The sequence below is a fragment of the Phaenicophaeus curvirostris genome, chromosome 17 (genome assembly GCF_032191515.1).
Source record: "Phaenicophaeus curvirostris isolate KB17595 chromosome 17, BPBGC_Pcur_1.0, whole genome shotgun sequence".
Taxonomy (NCBI): Eukaryota; Metazoa; Chordata; class Aves; order Cuculiformes; family Cuculidae; genus Phaenicophaeus; species Phaenicophaeus curvirostris.
Window position 1 is genome coordinate 5,351,726 of NC_091408.1, and position 22,571 is coordinate 5,374,296.

At 61.1% G+C, this 22,571-nt stretch overlaps 3 protein-coding genes across 3 annotated transcripts; 1 reads left to right on the forward strand and 2 right to left on the reverse strand.

Moving 5' to 3' along the window:
• Window positions 1–3,654: 3,654 nt before the first annotated feature.
• Window positions 3,655–6,919, reverse strand: SLC35E4 (solute carrier family 35 member E4). The gene is made up of 2 exons (XM_069871023.1): window positions 6,043–6,919; window positions 3,655–4,354 (listed from the first exon to the last, which is right to left on the reverse strand). The coding sequence occupies exons 1-2, from the start codon at window positions 6,632–6,634 to the stop codon at window positions 3,927–3,929; spliced, it is 1,020 nt and encodes a 339-aa protein (XP_069727124.1). The 5' UTR covers window positions 6,635–6,919; the 3' UTR covers window positions 3,655–3,926.
• Window positions 6,920–7,706: 787 nt separating this feature from the next.
• On the reverse strand, window positions 7,707–11,448 carry TCN2 (transcobalamin 2). Its single transcript, XM_069871022.1, has 10 exons — window positions 11,246–11,448; window positions 10,192–10,378; window positions 10,035–10,106; window positions 9,798–9,940; window positions 9,541–9,702; window positions 9,285–9,460; window positions 8,675–8,849; window positions 8,370–8,577; window positions 8,123–8,244; window positions 7,707–8,038 (listed from the first exon to the last, which is right to left on the reverse strand). Exons 1-10 carry the CDS (start codon window positions 11,298–11,300, stop codon window positions 7,977–7,979), a joined length of 1,362 nt encoding a protein of 453 aa, XP_069727123.1. The 5' UTR covers window positions 11,301–11,448; the 3' UTR covers window positions 7,707–7,976.
• A 691-nt stretch (window positions 11,449–12,139) lies between these two features.
• On the forward strand, window positions 12,140–21,272 carry PES1 (pescadillo ribosomal biogenesis factor 1). Its single transcript, XM_069870898.1, has 15 exons — window positions 12,140–12,241; window positions 12,923–13,002; window positions 13,902–14,055; window positions 14,142–14,251; window positions 15,140–15,311; window positions 15,488–15,577; window positions 16,879–16,995; window positions 17,076–17,153; window positions 18,000–18,089; window positions 18,275–18,405; window positions 18,568–18,693; window positions 19,301–19,485; window positions 19,602–19,747; window positions 20,029–20,196; window positions 20,655–21,272. Exons 1-15 carry the CDS (start codon window positions 12,218–12,220, stop codon window positions 20,739–20,741), a joined length of 1,758 nt encoding a protein of 585 aa, XP_069726999.1. The 5' UTR covers window positions 12,140–12,217; the 3' UTR covers window positions 20,742–21,272.
• Window positions 21,273–22,571: the final 1,299 nt, after the last annotated feature.

Below are 22,571 nucleotides of genomic sequence, written 5' to 3' on the forward strand. Positions count from 1 at the left end.
TCCAGCATCCCAACTGGGACAGGCACAAGGATGTCCTGCTTTCCGCTCTCTGACCTTTTCTCTTCCCTCACCTAGTTGCCCCAGCTCTTTTTCAGAAGGTTCCTTGGCCTTCTCTGGTTATTTGGGTGAGCTGCTCACTGCTTGGAAGGAACCTCACTTACTCCTGGTGGGCTGAGAAGTCAAGATGGGAGCAATAAGAGGAAGCCTGATGTCAGTTTGAATCATTGCTGCGAGGTCATCGTGTTGTTATAAACTGGAAGGCTGATCTGGGCATGCTTTGGCATTGCTCAGCAGCAAACCATGTATTAATTCTGGTTTATCCCAGCATGGAGTTTTCAGCTCCAGTGGCTCTGTCTGGAGAGGCAATAACAAACAGACCTCTTTCAGGTGGGAGAAAGGGACCCCAGGCTGGTGTGTGTGAGGGGTCCTCAGCCCCTGGATCAACTTGAGGGTCCCGCAGCCCCATCTGGTGTGAGGGGTTGGAGCCAGGCAAGTGTTGGTCTCTTCTGCCAAGTGACAAGTGATAGGATGAGAGAAAATGATGTCAAGTTGCGCATGGGGAGGTTTAGATTGGATATTAGGAAAAAACTCTTCATGGAAAGGGCTGTTAAGCACTGGAACAGGCTGCCCAGGGCAGGGGCTGAGTCACCATCCCTGGGTGTGGCTAGAAGATGTGTAGATGAGGTGCTCAGGGACACGGTTTAGTGGTGGATTTGGATTTCCCTAGGGGGAACAGTGGTGCCACAAGCCCTAGCAGGTCCTACAGATGTCTGGCTCCTGTGTGCCAGCCATGAAGGACATCACTGGGTGCCTGTGACCTGGTTAACCCTGGGCAGAGGCATCTCAGGGGTTCCTGAGCCCTTCACAGGGTGCCCCAACACTTGGGTGCTGTTCAAAAAGAGGTGAAACCCAGGGGCTGCTGAGAGATAAGTGGGCAAGGAAGGGCCCCACATTTTGGGGGCAGAGGGGCTGCATTGTCTGCAGCTGCAGATCTCTGGCCCTTGGACCGGGGTGATGATCCTCCTCAGAGCTCTCACCATGCCAGAAACAGGCCTGGGGAGCCAGGGCTGGTGAGGGAGACTGGATCCAGCAGGGGCCAGGCAGCCACTGCCTGCCAGGAGACCAAGGCTTGAGGACACACGCGTCCATGTGAGGGCCATCCCCCATCCTTCCTGCTCCTGCTGGGGCTGGCCCAAAGGGTCTGCTCTCTGGAGAGGCATTTCCCTTGGAACAAGGATGTCCCAGTCTGCTCCCCCACCCGTAAAGCAACCGAACCTGGGACGCCTTTCCCTTCTCCAGCTCAGCCAGAGCAGTGCTGGACCCAGCACACAGGCAGCTGCCCATGCCCATGGGGAACCTGATCCTTGGGCTGGAGCACAGGGATGCCACTGAGCTGAGATCATGGCCTGAAATACCCAGAGAGGGGGCCACCACCCCAAACCAGCCCATCTGCCACTGCCAGGCCCTTCAGGGGCAGCACCCGAGCCCCCAGTATCACCCCTGTGCCCAGCATCACGCATCCCACAGGTCCATGTGCTCAGCCCAGCTGCAGCGGGGCACGGGGCCAGCACCATGAAACCAGGGTGGACACGGCAAAGCCACAGACGCTGGCAGGATCCAGGCAGCCCCCGGTGCCAGCAGATGAGTCGGGGGGCAGGATGGGTGGGTGCTCCCTAGGGAAGGGCTCCTCAACCCAGGGATGCCACAGGCGGGCTGGTTTGTGGTCCCACTCTTCCCTCCGCCTGGCAGAGGAGTGTGGCTGGGATGTCCTGGGAATGCTTGGGAGGAGAGTTTCCTCCAACCCCGGAGCCGTGCTGTGACTTGCCTTTTGGAAGGAACCGGCAAAGCAAAACAGCTTTCAACCCTCCTGTTATGGGAAAGCCTCTGAAATGTGGACGCAGAAAGCAAATAAGGTGGTGGCTGCCATACTCCTGGCCACAGCAAAACTCGTCACCCTGATGAATGGAAGAAAATTGCTGTTTGGGAAGGAGGGAGGGAGTTTCCATGGGGAGTGGGTTGTGCTTGCAGGGGGTGACATGAGTCACAGAGCCAGACAGTGATGCCAGGGGACAGGATGCTCCTCGGCGTCACGCTGCCCTGGGACAGGGCAAAGCCGCGGCGCTGGCTCCCAGCAGGACTGGCCTTTCTCTGGACACGTGTGGCTGGTGACTCCTCTCCCTGTCACTGCGTCCCTCCATGTCCTCAGTGAGGATCCCGGTGCCAGCCCCAGGGCTGCTAAACCACGCTTTCCCTGCACCAGGGCATGGAGACACCAGCCATGGTGGGCGCAATGGCCTTGGCTTCCCTCAGGGAGCTGGGGCTTCCCAAGATATTTCTGTGCCTCAGTTTCCCTTCCCTACACCAGGTGGTTCATCCCTTTCTACCACACTGCCAGTGTGTGCTTTGGGTGCGAGATCGCCTCAGGAACTGAGAGTGGAGTACAACAAAAATAGAGCTTTATTTTAGGACAAGTGCAATCAGAGCTGGGTCCTTCGGCCCCGGTGCAGCCACCGCAGACACTGTGTGCCGGTGTGCCCATCAGGGCACGCACACACACGTGTGCTGGCATCGGTGCCAAGGCGTACGCACACGGGGTGTCCCTTGGCCAAGGTGAGCACGCACTGTGCTGCAGCCCAGCTGTCCTCTTCGCTGGGCTCTTGCCAGCTCCACAGCTCCAGCCGTGGCAAAGTGGGAAAGATGGGAGCGGCGGAGCCGGAGGTGACCAGGAGGGCACAGTGGGGACGATGGCGATGACAGCAGCACCACTGCAGCCCCATGGAATTGGCACACCACAGTGGGGTTGGGGACAAGAGAGGGGACACTCACCCACCCTGTCCTTGGGCGCCTTGTTCGACCATGAGAGCCACGCGTGAACACAGCTCTGGGCTTTCTCCAGCCAGCAGAGCTGAGTAGTGACACACACATGTTCACACGCACATCCCTGAGTGTGTCCAGCCCACGTGCACGCAGGGACACACGCACAGAGCTGGTGCACGCAGCTGCACATCTGTGCAGGTACCTCCCCATCCTGCACACACACACGCTCACTGAGCTGTGCACGCGTGGCTGTGCACTTGCACACGCAGAACCTGTGCACATATGCAGGGCCGTGCACCCCAACACGCCTGTGGGCACGGAGATCTGCTTGCACACGCAGAGCCCGTGCACACTGACCCACGCACTCTCCCATGCGTGGAGCTGTGCACAGGGATGCACAAGCAGAGCTTTCACACACCAACACGCACGTGTGCACACAGCCACACGCAGAGACTCACAGGCACACCCAGACGTGCCCACGTGCACGCAGAGCTGTGCACACAGACTCCCTTGCACATTCAGAGCCTGTGCACGTCAACACACACGTGTGCACAGAGCTTATGTACATCAAAACACGTGTGAATAGAGCCTGTGCACACCCAGACACACATGTGCACACAGATCTGTGCACATCAACACACGTGTGTGCACAGAGCCTGGGCACACCAATACACGTGTGAATAGAGCCTGTGCACAGACACACGTGTGCACACAGAACTGTGCACACCGAGACATTTGCACATACACAGTGCCTTGCACAGCAGCACATACATGTGCATAGAGCTGTGCAAGCAACACATGTGCACAAAGAGCCTGTGCACACCAGCACGGTGCCACGCACACGTGCACATGGAGCTGTGCGTACCAGAAAAAGAGCTGTGCACCCAGAGCTGTGCACACTGGCACACGCGTGTGCACACAAGGCCACGCACAATGGCACAGCCAAGTGCACAGAGCTGTGCACACCAGAAAACAGATGTGCACGCCAACACACACGTGTGCACACAGGGCCGTGCACACTGGCACGTCCAAGGACACCGAGCCGTGCGTGCCAGCCCACACGTGCACCCACAGAGCCGTGTTCAGCCTCCCCATCCCCGGCGAGACCCCTACTCCCTCCTGGGGTGCCCCCGGCGCGGCCGTGCCGCCCAGCGAGCCGCGATGAGGTCCGGCTGGTGGTACATGAACATCCCGGCCAGCATGAGCGCGATGCCCAGGTAGCTGAGCCCGCTGAGGTGGCTGCCGAAGAGGAGGCGAGAGAGCAGCAGGTTGCCCACCACGGTGAGGTTGCCCAGGACGTGGACGGTGAGGGCGGAGGTGAGCGAGAGGATGCAGAAGGTGGACAGGTTGTAGAGGACGGAGCCCAAGCAGCTGAGCAGGACGCAGGCCCAGAGGGTGCCATCGTAGTGTAGGACGCCTTCCCAGGAGGGACCCAGCTCCAGCACCACGGCTGCCCCGAAGAGCAGACAAAAACTGGGCAGGGAGGTGAGGCAGAGCAGGGCGCGGGCATCCAGCTGGGCCTCCTGCAGCAGCAGACCTGGGGAGAGGGGACAGTCAGGGGGACACGGCCACCCCAGGGGGGACACCCAGTGCCCATGCGCCACTCGCTGACACGAATCCCGCTCTGTGCCCAAGAGGGGAAGAAATCCCAGCTGTCACTGGGAAGGGGAAAATAGAAGGCAGCGCCTTCTGTGGGGCTGGGGGAGCCCTGGCTCAGGGGCTGCCCCAGTTTGGGGGTGTCTTGGTTTGGGGCTGCCCTGGTTTGGGGGTACTGTGTTTCAGGGGCTGGCCTGGTTTGGGGGTGCCCTGTTTTGGGGTGTCATGGTTCAGGGGCTGCTCTGATTTGGGGGTGCGCTGATTTGGGGGGTGTCTCAGTTTGAGGGTGCCCTGGTTTGACAGGTGCTTTGGTTTAGGGGTGCTGTTGTTTGCAGAGCATACCAGTTTGGGGGTGCCCCAGGGCAGGTTGGACAGGGCAGTTTCCCCACCCTGTTTTGGAGCAAACATGTCACCCACTTCCCACATCCTCTTTTTTTCTGCTGATTTTGCAGCTGGCAGCAACACTTCTGGACATATGGCCCATCCCTGTGTCCCCTCTGTGTCCCAAGCCATCTGGGGACAGCAGGTGCAACCAGGCTCAGGGGACACTGAGGATGCCACATCCTGGGGGAGCGGAGCAGCCCCCAGCCTCTCTGTGTCCCACGGGTGCGGAGGAGAGAAGGTGGGGGCTGGCAGTGATGTCCCTCAGGTGGCCACAGCAGCCCTGAGACCACCACCAGCAGTGACCCAGGGACATCGGGGATGGCCCCAGTGCCCAACCCAAGAGTGCCTGAGGACTGCCGGAAGAAATATTCCCTTCCCAGCTGAAAAACAAGCCAGACTGTTCATCTCTGCCACCACCAAGGACATCGCAGTCCAGGTGGCACCACGGATGCTGGAGTCACCGGGCACGGGGACAATGCCACTTGGCACAGGGACACACAGGGCACCCGGTAGCCCAGAGCGCTAGTCAGGGAGCCCAAGGGGACAGGGCAGCTGGGGTGTCCCTGTACCAGGCCAAGGCATTGCCACCCCCAGGACACGGGACAGTGTCCCTGAGAGCCAGCGGTGCCCAAGGGCCACAAAAGGCACACCAAGGAGCCTGCTCCTCACTGAGAAACCAGGGTCACCTTGGGGCAAGAAGCACAGCCCAGCCCGAGGGGGACAGACAGGGTGTGAGGTGGCACTGGGGTGGCCCTGTGGTGGGATCAGGCACAGGGCAGGGTTCGCGTGGGACTGAGGTGGCACCAGGGACAGGATGAACGGGAGTGGCACTGGGGTGGCATCAGGGACAGAGTGGGGTTGGGGTGGCCCTGGGGTGGGCAGCAAGTGATACCCCAGGTCCAGGGTGGCAAAGAGGTGGCCTTGGAATTGGGGTGGCACTGGGGTACAGAGTGCCACCAGGGTCAGGGTGACAGGAGAGCGGCACCTGTGCTGGGATGGGCAGCAGGTGTCACCAGCACCAGGGTGGCAGTGGGGACCAGAGTGCCACCAGGAGTGGTGTGGCAATAGAGTGGCGCAGCTGTCACCAGCAGCAGGGTGACACTGGGTGCCAGAGTGCCACCAGGGGTAGGGTGGCAATAGGGTGGCACCTGTGCCAGGATGGACAGAAGGGCAAGACTGGGGTGACACCGTGGCCACGCCAGGGCAGGCGGGCGTGCAGGACGCAGACAGGCGGGTGGCACTTACTCTGCTGGATGGACTTGAGTGCGCGCAGGACGGTGGCAGCCAGGAGGAAGGTGCAGCCGGGCTGGTGGCAGCGGAGCCCCCCGGCGATGCTGCAGGCGGCCCCGGCGCACACGGGCCCCATGGCCACGTACTGCAGCGGGCGATGCCGCCGGCCGCCCAGCAGCCCCGACAGCACCAGGGTGACCAGCGGCGTGGTGGCGGCCACCGCTTGGGCCACCTCCAGCCGCACGTAGCTCAAACCCAGGTTGCCCAAGGCCACGCTGGCGCAAAAGGTGACGCTGAGCAGGTAGATCCTGGCGCGAGGATGGGGGCGTCGGGGTGCCCGTGCCCAGCCGAGCGGGTACCCCACGGCCACCGCGCCCAGCATGTGCAGCGCCGACAGCAGCACCGGGTACCGGAACCCGTGCGCCACGAAGATCCAGCGGTTGAGGGTGGCCAAGGTGGAACCGGTGCCCAGCCACGCCAGCACGGTGATGGGCAGCGAGGGCACCGCGGAACCCCTCGCCGGCCCCGGGGATGCTTTGCCGGGTCGGGAGGGACTCTCGGTGCCCGGCATCGCCCCGGCATCGCCCGGCTGTGCCCGCAGGCACATGGGCACCGGGAGCGGCACCGGGAGAGGCACCAGGAGGGAGGGAAGGATGAAAGGAGGGAGGGAAGGATGAAAGGAAGGAGGGAAGGATGAAAGGAGGGAGGGAAGGATAAAAGGAAGGAGGGAAGGATGAAAGGAGGGAGGGAAGGATGAAAGGAGGGAGGGAAGGAAGGAAGGAAGGAAGAAATAAGGGAAGGACCGGCACCAGGAGGGAGGGGAGGCAGCGGCACCGGCAGCCACGGGTGGAAGGGAGGGAGGCAACGGCGGAGGCCGGGAGCGAGCGGAAAGTTCGGCGATGGAAGGGAGCGGCGATAGGGAGGCAGGGAAGGAAGGAAAGAGGGAGGGATGGAGAGAGGCTCCGCCCCGCGAGGACCGCGTCACGGGTGCGGGGAACCCAACGGGGATGCGAGGTCCCCCGCCGGGAGTACCGGCTGCGAGGATGCAGGATGCTGGGATGCAGGATGTGGGGTGCCCGGTGGGGATGCTGGGATGCAGGATGTGGGGTGCAGGGTGTCCACCCAAGGAATGTGGGGTGGCCCCCTGGGGATGCAGGGATACGAGGTGTCTGCCCAGGGCTGTGGAGTGCGGTATTGCCAGGTGTTCACCTGAGGATTCAGGGATACAGGGCATCCAGCCAGGGATGTGGGATGGAGGGTGCCCACCCGGGGGTGCAGGATATGGGGTCCTCTCCCCGAGAGATGCAGGTGTGAGGGTCAGGAATGCACCCCCGCAAGGATGAGGGATGCAGAGTGTCCATCCAAGGTCTGGACCCCAGGGGTTCTGGGAGCGGCTGAGAGCCCTGCAGTTGTTTAACCTGGAGAAGAGGAGGCTGAGGGGAGACCTCATCGCTCTCTGCAGCTCCTGGAAATGAGGTTGTGGTGAGGTGCGTGTTGGGCTCTGCTCCCAAGTGACAAGGGATGGGATGAGATGAAATGGCCTCAAGTTTTGTCAGGGGAAGTTTAGATTGGATAGTGGGAAAAATTTCTTCACTGAAAGCATTTTCATGCCCTGGCAGAGGGTACCCAGGGAGGTGGTGGAGTCACCATCCCTGGAAGCGTTTAAAAGACAGGTAAGATGAAGCACTCGGGGATCTGGTTTAGTAGTTGAGAGGTATGGTTGGATTTGATCTCAAAGGTCTTTTCCAACCAAACAATTCCATGATTCTTCTCTGATTCCCAAGCAGGGCTGAGGCTGGAGGGTGCTTCCATCCCACCATGCCCATAGGACAGAGCCTGTTCCCCCTCCTCCTCCCAGCTGGATTTGGGGCACACGTAGAGCAGGAGCCAGGGAGCCAGCAGGTCCTGTGCCCAAGGCAGGCGGTTCATTGCCATCACCCGCCTGCCCTCTACCAGTGGGTCAGACGGAGGATGAGGGTCTCCCCGTCGTGAGGTCTGTACTCGGCGACACCTGCAGAGAGAGGAGAGCACCCCAGAGTGGGAGACTGGCCGTAGGGACTGCCTGTAGCCCCCAGGACCCCCACCCGTCACTCACCCATCTGCAGGCTGGTGCTGGGGGCGGTGAGGAGCTGCCAGTAGCTTCGCTTCTGCTGCTGAGCCTCCAGCCCCAGCACCCTGGTCAGATAGGGGCCCAGGAGGGTCTCCTGGGTCTCAAACCTGGTGGGTGGGAGAGGAGGTCAGGGGGTGGCAGGGCTGCTGCCAAGGGAACCGGGTGCTGGGGACCACGAGTGACACCCAGAGACTCCAGAGGGTCCCCCATCCTGGCCCGCTGGACCACGTACGTGAAGTCTCCCTGTGCGGCGGCTGCCCTGAGCACATCCAGGAGGGAGGCGCCGGCGGGCGCAGGCACCTGCTGGTCATAGAGCCGGCCCTGGTGACACCGCGGCTCGGGGCACTCCACCACCAGCCGCACCGTCATGTTCCCCCACGCCTCGAGTAGCGGCGCGGGATCGATGGGCAGCGGCGCGGGATCGATGGGCGTCAGCGTGTCTGCAAGAAGGAAACCACCACGGCCCGGATGGAGACCGAGCCACCACTGCGGTGCCATCTGCACCAACCCCATCCCAGCTTCCCGTGCCCCTCTTACCCAGCTCCTCCTCACAATGCATGGAGCCAATGTCCAGGTACGAGCGACCATGCAGTGCCGGCAGCGCCTGGGCCATGGTGGCGGCGGTGCTGAAGGCATCCAGGTTCTCCAGCAGCGCGGCCATGGCCTTGCTGTACGCTGAGTGTGTCCCGCACGTGTTGGTGGCAATGAAGACCTGAGAGGGGGAGAAAGGGAGGTGGCAGGGCAGTGGCCTGAGGTGGGTTGGGATCCTGCTGCTGGCGCTGAGCATCACTGCCCACCCAGCCCCTGTCCCAGGGCGGCTGCCTCTGCCCAGGCACCCCTGCCTGCACCCACATCTGGGCCCGTATTTACATCACAGAATCCTGGAATGGTTTGCGTTGGAAGAGACCTCAAAGCCTATCCAGTTCCATGCCCCTGCCATGGGCAGGGACACCTCCCACGGCATCAGGTTGCTCCAAGCCCCATCCGACCTGACCTTGAACACCTCCAGGGGTGTGGCAGCCACAGCTTCTCTGTGCAAACATCCACATCTACATCTGCACCTTTATCTCCAGCCACAGCCACACCTGCACCCACGCCCTCCTGCAGCCCCGCTCCCACCCTGTCATCCCCACACCACGTCACCTACCTGCAAGGCCCACGGGGTGCTGTAGACGTTGCCGAAGAAGCCGTCCTCGCTCTGTGCCTCGACCATCCTCTTCTTCACCTGGTGCTTGGCCTCCCGCAGCTCTGCCGCCAGCCCGGCGCCCACCAGCTTCTCCCGCTTCAGGCAGGCGAAGGCCAGCGCCACCACCGCCTCCGTGTCTGCGGGGACACGGCGTCACCCTGCACCCCTTGTGCCTGCCTTGGGGTGCCACCGCCCTGCCTGTCCCCGTGTCCCTTACCCGTGGCGCTGCCATTGCCGTGCCTAAACTTGGCGTGATGCTCAGCCGCCAGGAGCCGGCGGATCACCTCCTCCCGCACCCGCTTACGGTGGACGCACAGCGCCAGCACGCCCAGTCCATACTGGTAGAAACTGGTGAGGGGGTGGCCGTGCCGGCGGGAGCCTGGGGAAGAGGCATCGTGTCACTGGGGCCGGCGGCAGCCCCGCAGCTGGACGTGCTGGCACAGGGGTGGGTGCTCACCCTGTGGATGCTCTCACCTGACCAGTCCTCCTCCAGGTAATACTTCAGCCACGTCACCAGCGAGCGCTGGTGACTGTGCTCCGGCGGGGGACAAGTGGCTCGCAGCCCCAGCAGGTACAGCGCCAGCCGCCCCGTCTCGGGCCACTCCGCCTCAGCGCTCCTGCAAGCCACCGCGTCAGCGCTCGCCAGCGAGCAGAGCCCCCGCTGTCCCCCCACCAGCGCAGGGGACACCCCGGTGGGACACACACACGTACGTGTTGGGCTTGGTGGCCACAGCGTCCTGCGCGTGGTGTGCAGCGTGGAGCTGGCCAGCTGCCTGCAGGCTCCTGTGGGGAACGGGTGTCAGCGGGGACAAAGGACACCCCTACAGCACACGGAGGGGGGTGACCCGGTGTCCCCACGGGGACCTACCGGCCGTAGCGGTGCTGGAAGGCGTCCCGCAGCCGCCCCAGGTAGTGCTTTTCCTCCTGCAGGTTGTGGTCGCTGGCCAGGCGAAGGGCCAGGTAGACGCTGGGGTCGGGGTCCCGCGCTGGGTCCATCGCCAACCCCAGCAGCCGGGAGCTCAGCACCCGAACTGCTGCCCCCTGCTCTGGGGCTTCTGCCCCCACGACCCCATGGAGAGGGAGCGGAGTGTGAAGGGGCAGGAGGGCACCGAGCCCACCCCAAGCCCCAGCCCTGCATCCTCACCATAGAATCACAGAACCATAGAACCACCAGGTTGGAAAAGATCCATCGGATCGAGTCCAACCATTCCCATCAATCACTAAACCATGTCCCCCAGCACCTCATCCACCCGTCCCTTAAACCCCTTCAGCGAAGGTGACTCAACCCCCTCCCTGGGCAGCCTCTGCCAGTGCCTAATCCTTTCCGTGAAAAACTTTTTCCTAATGTCCAGCCTGAACCTCCCCTGGTGGAGCTTGAGGCCATTCCCTCTCATCCTGTCCCGTCACTTGGAAGAAGAGCCCAGCTCCCTCCTCTCCACTTCCAGCCCCAGCGCTGGTTGGGGGGGGCTGTGGCAGTGACAGAAACCCAGCACCTCAACCCTGCTGCGCACCCTGCGCTCTCTCCACTCCACCCTTAAGCTCCAAAACCTCAAGTCTCCTCCGCAAAAAAAAGGAAGAACAAAGAGATGTGACCCGAGAGCCCAAAGCCTGGGTGCATTCATCCTCCTGCCGTGCCGGGGGGCACCTCCATCCTCGAGAACCGGAGCAGCGGAGCAGCTCCAGGACTTTGGGCAGGAAAAGAGGCACCGGGACGAGGTGGGCTCAGCCCTGGAGACCCAGCACCGGTGGGATTCCATGAGGCTGCCGTCCTCCCTGTGCCAGGGCGTGGGGCCGGAGAGCAGGACGGTGCCCACCTCCCCCAGCCTCGCTCCTCGGGGTTCTCTCGGCGCTCAGGGGGACCCGCAGCGGGCAGCGTCCCAGGGACGCCGGCAGGCAGCGGGGCTGCGGGCAGCCGTACTCACCGCAGAGCTGGGCAGGCAGCAGCGAGGCCTGCAGCAGGGCCAGCAGCAGCCACATGCTTGGGGGCTCGTCCCGAAGCAACGGGCACCGCGAGCAGAGCGGGAAGGCGGCTCAGGAGGTGCCGTGCGAGGCCTCTTCCGCACGCCGGGGCCAAGTCAGCAAAACAAGGGAGGAGGACTTTGGTTGGAGGGGAAGCAGAGGGAAGCGGGGCGGCCTGCGCTGGGGGAGAGATAAGGGCGCTGGCGGCTGCGCTTCCCTCCTGGATCCCTGACCTGGCGCGAACCCCGGGGCACCGAGGGCTCCGTGACCTGGCGGATGGGGTGGCGAGAGCCCCGAGTCAGTGCCAGGGCGGCGAGAACCCGACCCCCCCCCCCGGGGTCACAGCGACCCGTTGTGATCAGAGGCTAAAAATAACCCCAAGGATGCAGCCCCGGCGCGCTGCGAGGGTGGGAGCGCGGCTGCTCGCCTAGAGAGCGTTTATTATCGGGAAAGGAAACGGGAACCGAGAGACAGGGAGGGAGGAGCTCGGGGTGCCGAGCGGGGGCACGGGGACCCCGGGCAGGACCGGAGCTCTGGGGCGGTTGCGATGGCTCTAGGCACCGATAGGGCCTCCTGGGCGCTGCTGGAGGACGAGGAGGCCTAGGGATGCTCCAGCAGCGCCCGCCCCAGCCCGTCCTTGCGGCAGCCACGACCCCCCAGCCCCGCCAGTAACGGAATATCCCAGCATGCCCCGCGCCGCCCGCCTCGGTATATCCCAGCGTGCCCCGCGCTCCCCCTTTCAATATATTCTAGCATGCCCCGCGCCGCAGGACCCTCGCTGCCCCAGCCGGGCTGCCCTCGGCGCGCCTGACCGCCCGCGGTCCTTGCTCCGCCCCTCGTTCCGGCACTTCTGGCCATCCGGCGCGGCGCGGGCAGCCCCGCGGGGCGGGGGGTCCTGACGCGCCCGGGGCACGTGGAGGCGGCGGCGCGGGGCCATGGGCGGTGTCGAGAAGAAGAAGGTACCGCGGCTTCCCTTCCCTCCAGCCTGGGGCTGCACTCGCTGTGCCTGGGTTCCCCCCTCCTCACGCGGCCGGTGACCCCGAGACTGATGTTTCCCGCTTCCCCCACCCCGTACCGGGGCTCGCACGCTCTCATCCCCGGTATCAGCAATCCCCCTGCCTGTGTCCCTGGTACTGGAGCTCACCTCCCCTGTACCGATATTTCCTGCTTTCTCTCCCCGTCCTCGCTACCGCTGCTCACTCGCTCCTGCCCCGGTGCCGTCGCTCCCCGAACCTAGATACCGATGCTCCCCGGCCCGTACCGGTGCTCGGCCCTGCCCCCTTCCCGGTACCGGAGCTCACTCCCCGCTATTTACTCTCCCTTTCCCTCGGTACCGTTGTTCCTTACAGCCCCTATTCCTGCTACCAGTGCTTCCTCCCCGGTACCGTTGCTCACACGCCCCCGACCCCGGTTCCGACGCTCTCCCTGCCCATTGTCGGTGCTCAAACCCGCTTTGCAGCACGGAGCCTCTCACCTCCCCTTTTCCCGGTGCCGGTGCTCAGCTCCTTCCTTCTCGGTATCTTCCGGTCGCCGTGCTGTCCCCCCATCTCCGGTACCGGTGCCCACCTTCCCCTCTCTTGTACCGGCAATCTCTCCTCCGGTATCGAGCCCCCCCAATCGATGCTCCGGTCTCTCCCCAGTATGAACGCGGCGCCGCCACCAACTACATCACCCGCAACCGGGCACGCAAGAAGCTGCAGCTGAGCCTGCCCGACTTCAGGTGCGCCCGAGACCCCCCGACCTGCCTTGGGCCCCCCCAGGATTGTCCCTGACCCCTGGGACACCCCCCCCCCCCCACAACTCCGGGACCCCCCAGCCTCCTCCAGGAGTCCCTCACCCCTCCTGGAGTCCCCTTAAGATCACGATGACCCCCCCTCCCCAACCCCAGGACTCTCTGACCCCCCTAGGAAGCCCTCAAGGTTCTGACAAATCCCCCCAGAGACCTGCTGAGCCCCCTCGGGGCTCTCTGATACCCCTGGGAACCTCCTGAGATCCTCACAAATTCCTCCAGGATCCCCTTGAACCCTCCCAGCGCCCTGGGACTCTCTCTCTGCCCCTCCAGGAACACCTTAAGATCCTGATGACCTCCTCTAGGAGCCCCTTGGAACCCTCAGGACTCTCCCAGACCCCTCTGGGAACCCCTTGATATCCTGATGAGCCCCTTGGAACTCCCATGACTCTCGAACCTCTCTGGGACCCTCAGAAAATTGTGATGTCCTTCCCCAGCACTTCCGTGAACTCCCTTGGGATGCCCCCAGCACCCGGAGGACTCTCTTTGATTCTTCTGAGAGCCCCAAGATCTTGATGAGCCCCCCCCAGACCCCCTTGGGACACCCTAGGACTCTCTCTGAGCCCCTTGGGACCCCCAGAAGCACCAGTTTCAGCTGTCTCAGGACCTCACTGGAACCCCCAATCCCCTACAGGTCCTTCCAGACCCTTGTGACCCCCCAGGACTGCAGGGTAGCCCCTTCCTTAGAGAATGCGATGCTGTGTCACGTGTGTCTTTGGGGTTCTGGCTGCTAAGTTTTGGGGTTCCCCCCTTTCCAAAGGCTGATATTTGGAGGGCTGGGCTCTCAGGGACGCAAATGCCACCTGTCTCACCGCTGTCACCATTAACAGGCGCCTCTGCATCCTGAAAGGGATCTACCCCCATGAGCCCAAGCACAAGAAGAAGGTGAACAAAGGCTCCACCGCCCCCCGCACTTTCTACCTCCTCAAGGATATCAAATTCCTCCTGCATGAGCCCATCGTCAACAAATTCCGGGAGTACAAGGTGAGTGCCCATCCCAAGGCGCCGCTCCGGCTTCTCCTCACCCCACAGAGCCCCCCGTGTACCTCCATATTCCCCTCTCCCTGCAGGTCTTCGTCCGGAAGCTCCGTAAGGCGTATGGGAAGAGCGAGTGGAACACCGTAGAGCGGCTGAAGGACAACAAACCTACTTACAAGCTTGACCACATTGTGAAGGAGAGGTGAGAGCTTTCCTTGCAGCCACCTGGGCTTTCAGAGCCTTTGTGCCGTCCGTGCCTCTTTAGGAACCCACCTCCTCTGTATGTTCTGGGGGTTTTGGTGGGTTTTGGTGTTTCTGGACTGGAGGAAAAGGCTATAGCGTGCCGCACGTGAGCAAGCAGGACATGCCTCCCCATCACTGGTGACTTCAAGATGCCTAGAGCTCTTCTCCACTCCCCATATGGGGCTTTCCTTAAAGGGAGGGCTGATGGAGGGTGAATCGTGCCCTCAGAGGTGGTGAATTTTGTGGTGGGGAGAGAGGAAAGGACCCAAGAGGGAGAGACCCTGCTCTGGTGGGTCTCCTTGTTGCCCTGGCAGTGCCTGGGACCTTGCAGTGCCAGCACGGAGAGGGAAACAGCACGGAGAGGGAAACAGCACGGAGAGGGAAACAGCACGGAGACAAGCGCTGCCTCCAAGCTCTGCACTAGGCGCTGCTTGTGCTGTGGGGCTGCAGCGTCTGAGTCCTGCAGGTTCCCTCTGGGTCTCGTGCATCTGCCCATGGTGCCAGGTGCTGCTGGACTCCAGCCACTCGTGCTCGTCCTCAAGCCCCAAAAGGCGATGGTGGGTTCTTACTGGGGTTCCCCAACACGCAGTGCCTGCAGGTGCACTGAAACCTGATTGCACCCAGCCAGGGGTGTCGCTGTGCCCTCACGAGGGAGGTTTGTGGCTTCATGGAGAGTCCTGAGCCCTGGAGCTGTGTGGCTGTGGGCTCCCCGTGCCCAGGAGGGACACCAGACTGAGGGAACATGAAGCCAGATGCTCCACAATGCCCGGTTCTTACCCACACGGGATCTCCAGCTTATGGGGGCACTGAGATGAGTGTGATTCCTTCTTCTCTTGCCGTGACACAGGTACCCAACCTTCACAGACGCGCTCCGGGACCTGGATGATGCCCTCTCCATGTGCTTCCTCTTCTCCACCTTCCCACGGACGGGCAAGTGCCACGTCCAGACCATCCAGCTCTGCCGGCGCCTGGCTGTGGAATTCCTCAACTACGTCATCGCCTCCCGCTCCCTGCGCAAGGTGGGCTCCGCGGGGAGGGACGGGGCAAAGAAATCCCTGCCCTGGGGGGGGATGTGGAGGCAGCAATTGTGGTTTGTGCCCCAAGAGGCAAGTCTGGAGCTCTCTCCGATGCAGTTGGCGATGAGAGAGTCTGCTTGGCCTTCCTCCCCTTGAGCCTTCATGCTGTTCCCTGCCAGGTCTTCCTCTCCATCAAGGGCATCTACTACCAGGCAGAGGTGCTGGGGCAGCCGGTCACCTGGATCACCCCTTACGCCTTTTCTCACGATGTGAGTACCTGGTGGGACCTCAGCAGGATCCGTGCGGGACCTGTGCTGCTCCCGCCTCGCTGCTCCCTTCCCTGAGAGTGGGGGAGGGCTGAGGGCCCTGCTGGGGCTCTGGTGCTGCAGAGCAAACAAGGCTGCACCCAGCCTGCAGCACAGAGCACGGCTCGGGGGACGCAACCCTCCCGCGCCCCTGATGTCTTGCTGTACCAGTCTCCCCAGTTCCTTATTTTCTCCGGTCAATTATTCAAATGTGCCTCGATTGGCAATTAAAGATTAACCTGCAGAAATGAGGCTGGTGGCACGGCAGGAAGGGACGAGTCAGACCCCACACCCTCTGTCTGGGTGGATCTGCTGCATCCCCTCTGCCATCCAGGCAGGTGGCAGAGTGAGGGGATTGCCGTGGGTGTCACCGTGCAGGGAGAGGTGGCACAGCTGTGCTGCACCTTGCCAGGATCCCTGGCACGCAAGAGTTTACTGCTCCAGCACTGCCTGCTTGTTTTACTCCGGAATTTTCCGGGGCTTGGTGTGGTCAGCTTGAGGCTTTCTGGCTTTGTGACCTCCGATGCGTCCCATGCTGGGTCTCGCCTCCTCAGCTCAGTCCTGCTGTACCTTAGCCAACCCTCGTCATAGAATCATGGAATGGTTTGGGTTGGAAAGCCCATCCTTTTCCAAGCCCCTGCCATGAGCAGGGACACCTCCCACTGGATCAGGTTGATCAAAGATCCATCCAACCTGGCCTTGAACACCTCAAGGGATGGTGCAGCCACAACTGACCTGGGCCAGGGCCTCCCCATCCTCACAGCAAAACATTTCTCCGTAAGATCTCATCTCAATCTCCCCTCTTCCAGCTGAAAACTGTTCCCCTCATCCTATCCATGCACTCCCTGATCAAGAGCCCCTCCCCAGCTTTCCTGGACCCCCCTGTCCTTCCTCACCAGCGTTACTTCCCACTCCCTCGAGTTTTGGCTGTTGTGGGTCTGGCTGTGTCCCTGCTGGGTTTTGACTCCTTGTTCTCATCCATGGCTTGTGCACCTACTCTAGAGGAGCAGAATCCTTGGACCAAGGGCCCCATCCATGAAGGAATGGGATGCTCTATCTGTCTGAGCAGTTCCCTTCGCAGAGGGGTGGCAGCAGGGCCTTGAGAGAGCTCTCCCTGCCGGGAACCTGGTGGAGATCCGTGGCCACCAGACCTCACTGTGAAGGGGGCAGGATCCTCCTCCCTGTGCAGATAGGATGGACCCTGTCCCTGCGGAGGGGGGTCTGGTCCTTCATCCTCATGTCCTTACCCTTCCGTGTCCCTGCAGCACCCCACGGATGTGGATTACCGTGTGATGGCCACCTTCACAGAGTTCTACACCACCCTGCTGGGCTTTGTCAACTTTCGCCTCTACCACTCCCTCAACCTGCTCTACCCACCCAAGGTGAGGGCCCTGGGGGAAGGGGGAATGTTTGGTTGCTCTGAGTCTCCGAGCTGCCTCCCCACCTCTCTGTTTCTCCCCAGATCGATGGCCAGGCTGACGTTGAGCTGAAGCCTGCAGAGGGCACCGAGTACGCCATGGATTCCGAGAGCTACCTGGAGGTGAGGGGCGCTGCCACCACCATGGCCCAAGGGACGACTCTTGGTGGCCTTGGTCTCCTGACCGTGGGTATGTGGGGGCTGAGGAGCAGCGCCTGGCAGAGAGGGTCCCAAACTCCTTCCCGCCTCGTGATGGCCAAGGGAGGAGCTGAGCTTGGCCTTGCGGGCTGCTGGGGACCCTCTGAAGCCCCATACATTGAGCCACAGGGTGGGACAACACATGGAGGAGGCTCACCACAAGAAGGATGTTGAGGCTCTGGAGCGAGTCCGGAGAAGAGCAACGAAGCTGGTGAAGGGGCTGGAGAACAGGCCTTATGAGGAACCACTGAGAGAGCTGGGGGTGTTCAGCCTGGAGAAGAGGAGGCTGAGGGGAGACCTCATTGCTCTCTACAACTACCTGAAAGGAGGTTGTGGAGAGGAGGGAGCTGGGCTTGTCTCCTAAGTGACAGGGGACAGGACAAGAGGGAATGGCCTCAAGCTCCACCAGGGGAGGTTTAGGCTGGACATTAGGAAAAAGTTTTTCACAGAAAGGGTCATTGGGCACTGGCAGAGGCTGCCCAGGGAGGTGGTTGATTCACCTTCCCTGGAGGGGTTTGAGGGACGGGTGGATGAGGTGCTGAGGGACATGGTTTAGTGTTTGATAGGAATGGTTGGACTTGATGATCCTGTGGGTCATTTCCAACCTGGTGATTCTGTGATTCTATGAATGTCTCTCTGGTCCTGGGAGGGAGGTCTTTTGACCTCTTGCTCTGAGAAATCACCATCTCCTTCCTCCATGAGGCTGCCCCTTTCCCCAGCTCCAAGGCCCCCAGCTCACCGTGACTGTTCCTTGGTCTCTTCCCACTGCAGAAACTGTCAGCTCTGAGCGCCACCTTGGCCCGTGTGGTGGCACCGACCCATGAGGACGAGGTGGAGATGGATGAGTTCCCGGTGGAGGGGGTAAGAGCCTGGCAAGGGAGCTCAGCCCTGGCCCTGGGTGATCTTGTCTGTAGCTGGCAGGGCCTGCAATGGAGCTGGGAGAGACTGGCAGGAGGATGGGGACAACATCCGAGAGCCCTGTTTGAAAAGAGGGGCTTGGCGGGGGCTGTTTGGTGGAGGAGGCTGAATACTTTCCTCTTGAGCAGGAGGCTGCGGAGCAGATGGATGCGAGGAAGAAGGAGCAGGAGGCCATTGAGAAGCACAAAAAGCTTTTTGAAGGGCTGCGCTTCTTCCTCAACAGGGAGGTGCCTCGAGAGCCACTGGCCTTTGTCATCCGGTACGTGGTGGGCAGGGTTCCTCAGCAGCCCTGTGACCCGCTATTTGCCTTAGCTGGCCTCTCAGTCAGGATTTTGAGGCCAATCTGCCTCATCTTCTGTGGATGAGGTGACCCTGGGGGCCAATCCTGCCAGCCTGACTCTTTGGTGTTTTTTCCTGGAAGGTGCTTTGGCGGCCAGGTCTCCTGGGACAAGTCTTTGTGCATTGGTGCCACCTATGACGTGAGTGACCCCTCCATCACCCACCAGATTGTCGACCGGCCCCGGGTGGAGAACCAAATTGTTGGCAGGTGGGTGAGGCAAGTGGCCTGGTCCCAGATTTGGCCACCTGGGCTAGCAGGTGTCCCTGGCCATCCCAGAGCTGTCCCACGCTTTGGCTGCTCCTTTGCGTGGGCTCCAGAGACTGGGTTGGCAGTTTGAAAAGAGTCTAAAGCTACTGGGAGCATCCAAAGGAGGGCACAGAGTTGGGGAAGGGTTTGGACGGGAAGTGTGTGAGGAGCAGATGAAGTTACTGGGTCCGTTCAGCCTGGAGAAGAGGAGACTGAAGGGAGACCTCATCGTGCTCTGCAGCTTCCTCACAGGAGAAGGAGCAGGCACTGAGCTCTTCTCTTTGGACCCGAGGGAGTGGCAGGAAGATGCCAGGGGAGGGTTATGTTGGACATTGGGAGCAGGTTCATCTCCCAGAGGGTGGTGGAGCACTGGAACGGCTCCCAGGGAGGCAGGCACAGTGCCAAGCCTGACAATATTGCAGAAGCATTTGGCAGACTCTCAGCCCCACGGTGTGAACGTTCGTGTTGCCCTGTGCAGGGACAGGAGTTGGGCTTGATCCTTGTGGATCCCTTCCAACTCAGTCTATGAGTTTGTGGGAGGAAGGAGCCTGACCCCTCTGCCCCATAGGTACTACCTGCAGCCTCAGTGGGTCTTTGACTCGGTGAATGCCAAGATGTGCCTCCCCGTGGCTGACTATTTCCCTGGCGTGCTGCTGCCCCCGCACCTCTCGCCCTTCGTGACGGAGCAGGAAGGGGACTACATCCCTCCTGAGAAGCTGAAGCTGCTGGCCATGCAGAGGGGAGAGAACCCAGGTGATGTTAGGCTCCGAGGTCAGAGAAGGAGAGGAGCCAGGCAGTGTTGCCACCTCAGCAGGGCTGTGCCGGGGCCGGTGACTGCTCTGCTCTTGGTAACAGTGGTTTCTCTGCAGAGGAAGAGAGCGAGGAGGAGGAAGAGGAGGAGGAAGAAGAGGATGACAATGACAAGGAAGAAGAGGAGGAGGAGGAAGATGAATCTGAAAAGGAAGAAGAGATGAAATTAAAGCAGATGGAAGAGCAGAAGACTCAGAGCAACAAGGTACGATGCCCGGCAGCGGGATGGGAGGAGGCAGCTCTAGTGAGCTCCATTCTTCCTGCGGCTCCGCTTGCTGCAGGGTGTCCTGGCCGAGTCCCTGTGATGGGTCCTGCAGTGACCATCACACTTCTGACTCCTGGACCATCCATGTGTGCTCAGGACCTGCTGCCTGGTCCAGCAGCTGCTGCGGCTCCTCCGCAGTGAATGGCATGGGAATGTCTGTCCCTGAGGAAGGGTGATGAGTTCCCAGCATCCAAGATCCTGAGCTCTCTGTCTCCCAGCAGGTGCTCCCCGTGAAGGTGACCGCTGGCAAAGTGCACCTGGAGGACAAGCAGCGCTTGGAGCAGGAGCAGCAAAGTGAGGAGAAGCGTCTGGCTATCATGATGATGAAGAAAAGGGAGAAATACCTCTACAAGAAGATCATGTTTGGCAAGAAGCGCAAAGTGCGAGAGGTACGAGCGTGGGGCTGCGCTGCACCAAGGACCCTTGCCTGGATCCTGGTGCTAGCCCTTCCCAAATTAGCTTGTGGCTACAGTTGCTAAAGCCAGGTCTGCCCTATCCTTGGGGAGAGGGAGCATCCTCTGCTTCTGGTACTGTGCCAGCTCTGGGCTGCTGCTTCTGCTCTGTACCTGGTGAGGGCGTTGAGAAGAAGTAGGTGACCCTGAGGCTCTGCCCACCTCTCCCCTGTCATCACCGGGCTGTGGTCTCTGCTCTGGCAGGATAAAACCCCTCGTGCTTCCTTGGGGATGTGATTTGTGCTCTTCAAGTGATGCTGCCGTCCCTCTCTGGTGCTGGCAGCGGATGGGTCCATATCTCCACGTACTCCTGGAGGGTTTGGTGGGACCCAGCGCAGCGCAGCCCTCTTGTCTGCAGACTGGTCTGACTTTCCACCTCTGGCGTTTCTCCACAGGCAAACAAACTTGCTGCGAAGAGAAAAGCCCATGACACTGCCATTAAGGAGGAGAAAAAGAAAAGCAAAAAGGCCCGACGAGCATGACGGGACCCAGGGCTCCCCGTGGTGGCTGGCTGGGGTGACTGAGCCCTGCAGACATCTTCACATTTGGGTGAAAAACCCTCAGCTTTCTTCTTGGGACAGCAATGCTGAATTGAAACCTTCTCCATCTGTAAATACGCTTCCTGCTGAGCCTTTTCACAGGACTCCCTCGGCTCCACACCACCGATGCTGGTGCCACGTCTGCTTTCAGACCCACAGGGGTGTCGAGCGAGGCAGAGGAGGCCAAGGAGAGCCTGGGGCTCTGGCAGGTTTGTCGAGGATTGTTCCTTATGAGTTTGCACAGCCCTGGGTGGAGGAGTCAAGCCCCCAGGGTGGAGCAGGAGTTCCTGGGGGGCTGCCTGGCTTGGCAGGGCATCGCGACCTGTTTTGGAGGCTTGGCACAGAGTGGTGGAGAGGAGTCTAGGGCAGAGGGGAGCCTGCCCTCTGCCCACCTCGGAGCTACCCTCCAGTATCTGCTTGGCAGGCCCTTCTTCTCTTGTATTTGTATTTTTAATTAAAGATGATGCTTCCCTGGTGGTGTGTGGTGTCCCCTCCTGTGGGAGCCCTGCTGCACTCACTGTCTGATCTTGGGAACAGCAGAAGAGGCATGGATTGGTTTATCCAAGACATGTGCAAGGCTGGAGAGGGTGTTCATCCTCCATTGTGATGGGAAGTTAGGTAGAAATGTTTTGCTGTGAGGGTGGGGAGGCCCTGGCATAGGTTGCCTGGAGCAGTGATGGCTGCCATATCCCTGGATGAGGTGTTCAAGGCCAGGTTGGATGGAGCTTTGAGCAACATGATCCCGTGGGAGGTGTCCCTGCTGATGGCGGGGTTGGAATGGGATGGGCTTTGAGGTCTCTTCCAGACCAAACCATTCCATGGTTCTATGATAAAGCAACACCTGCAGGAACAGGGGCTGCCCCTGCTCTGTGTATCCAGAGGTCAGTGGCCACCTTATTGGTGGTGTTACCCCTCCACACCCCTCTTTTATCCCCTAAATCCCCTTTTTCTCCTCCAAACTAACCACCCACCGTGCCCATTTCCTCACCAGGGCCTGTGCAGCCGTGGCTTCTGTCCATGGCCACTGCCCGACTGGGGACGATGACACTGGCCTGTGTGACATTCATGGGCTTTATTTCCTTTTTTGGCTCACTCCCAAGGCTAGGCCGGGGTGTCCTCGGGGGGAGTGGCTTGCTGTGGGGTTTTGGTGGCCTCCTTGGGGCATGGCGGCTTTGTAGCATCCATTGTCCTGGTGCCACATGGGGTGGTGTCCCAGGAGGCTTTGTAGGGACACCCTTGTCCACAGCCAGGGTCAAGGTGGTGCCATCAGATGTGGGTTTTGTGGGGACACCTTGTCCCTAGCCATGATTTAGGCTGTTTCATCTTATGGGGACATCATGACTGCAGCGGTGGCCCCAGCCGCAGTGACAGCTGCTTCTTTTATGGGGCTTTTATGGGGACACCTTTGTCCCCAGCAGTGCTGGAGGCTGGATTTTTATGGACACAGCGCGTTCCCTGCTCTGGTGCCAGCTGTGCCATCTCGCAGGGCTTCATGAGGATGCCATGCCCGCAGCGGTGGGGAACGCTGGGATGTTTTGGAGCCGAGGGGAGGCTGTGCCACCTCCCAGCGCTGCTGTGGGGGTGCAGATGTGGCCTTTGAACATGCGGTCCATGACCCCAGCAGCAAGCAGGTAACAACCACGGGGAAGATAGGAAATGTGATAACACCCAATTCGCTGCTTATGGTTCTTTCATCTCTCTTCTTTCTTTTTATCTTCCCCCGCCTCTTTTTTTTTTAACTTTTATTTTGCTTTGGGAACGTTTTGCCTTTCT

What these genes read in the sequence shown, in the direction of transcription:
- PES1 (XM_069870898.1), top strand. Translation starts at nt 12,218, where the DNA reads ATGGGCGGTGTCGAGAAGAAGAAG. An exon ending in CCACTGGCCTTTGTCATCCG is followed by an intron (nt 18,406 to 18,567) that starts GTACGTGGTGGG and finishes TTTTCCTGGAAG; the next exon opens with GTGCTTTGGCGGCCAGGTCT. An exon ending in AGAAGCGCAAAGTGCGAGAG is followed by an intron (nt 20,197 to 20,654) that starts GTACGAGCGTGG and finishes GTTTCTCCACAG; the next exon opens with GCAAACAAACTTGCTGCGAA.
- SLC35E4 (XM_069871023.1), bottom strand. Translation starts at nt 6,634, where the DNA reads ATGTGCCTGCGGGCACAGCCGGGCGATGCCGGGGCGATGCCGGGCACC. An exon ending in ACTCAAGTCCATCCAGCAGA is followed by an intron (nt 4,355 to 6,042) that starts GTAAGTGCCACC and finishes CCCTCTCCCCAG; the next exon opens with GTCTGCTGCTGCAGGAGGCC.
- TCN2 (XM_069871022.1), bottom strand. Translation starts at nt 11,300, where the DNA reads ATGTGGCTGCTGCTGGCCCTGCTGCAGGCCTCGCTGCTGCCTGCCCAG. An exon ending in GCTGCCTGCCCAGCTCTGCG is followed by an intron (nt 10,379 to 11,245) that starts GTGAGTACGGCT and finishes TCGTGGGGGCAG; the next exon opens with AAGCCCCAGAGCAGGGGGCA. An exon ending in CAGCACCAGCCTGCAGATGG is followed by an intron (nt 8,039 to 8,122) that starts GTGAGTGACGGG and finishes CTCTCTCTGCAG; the next exon opens with GTGTCGCCGAGTACAGACCT.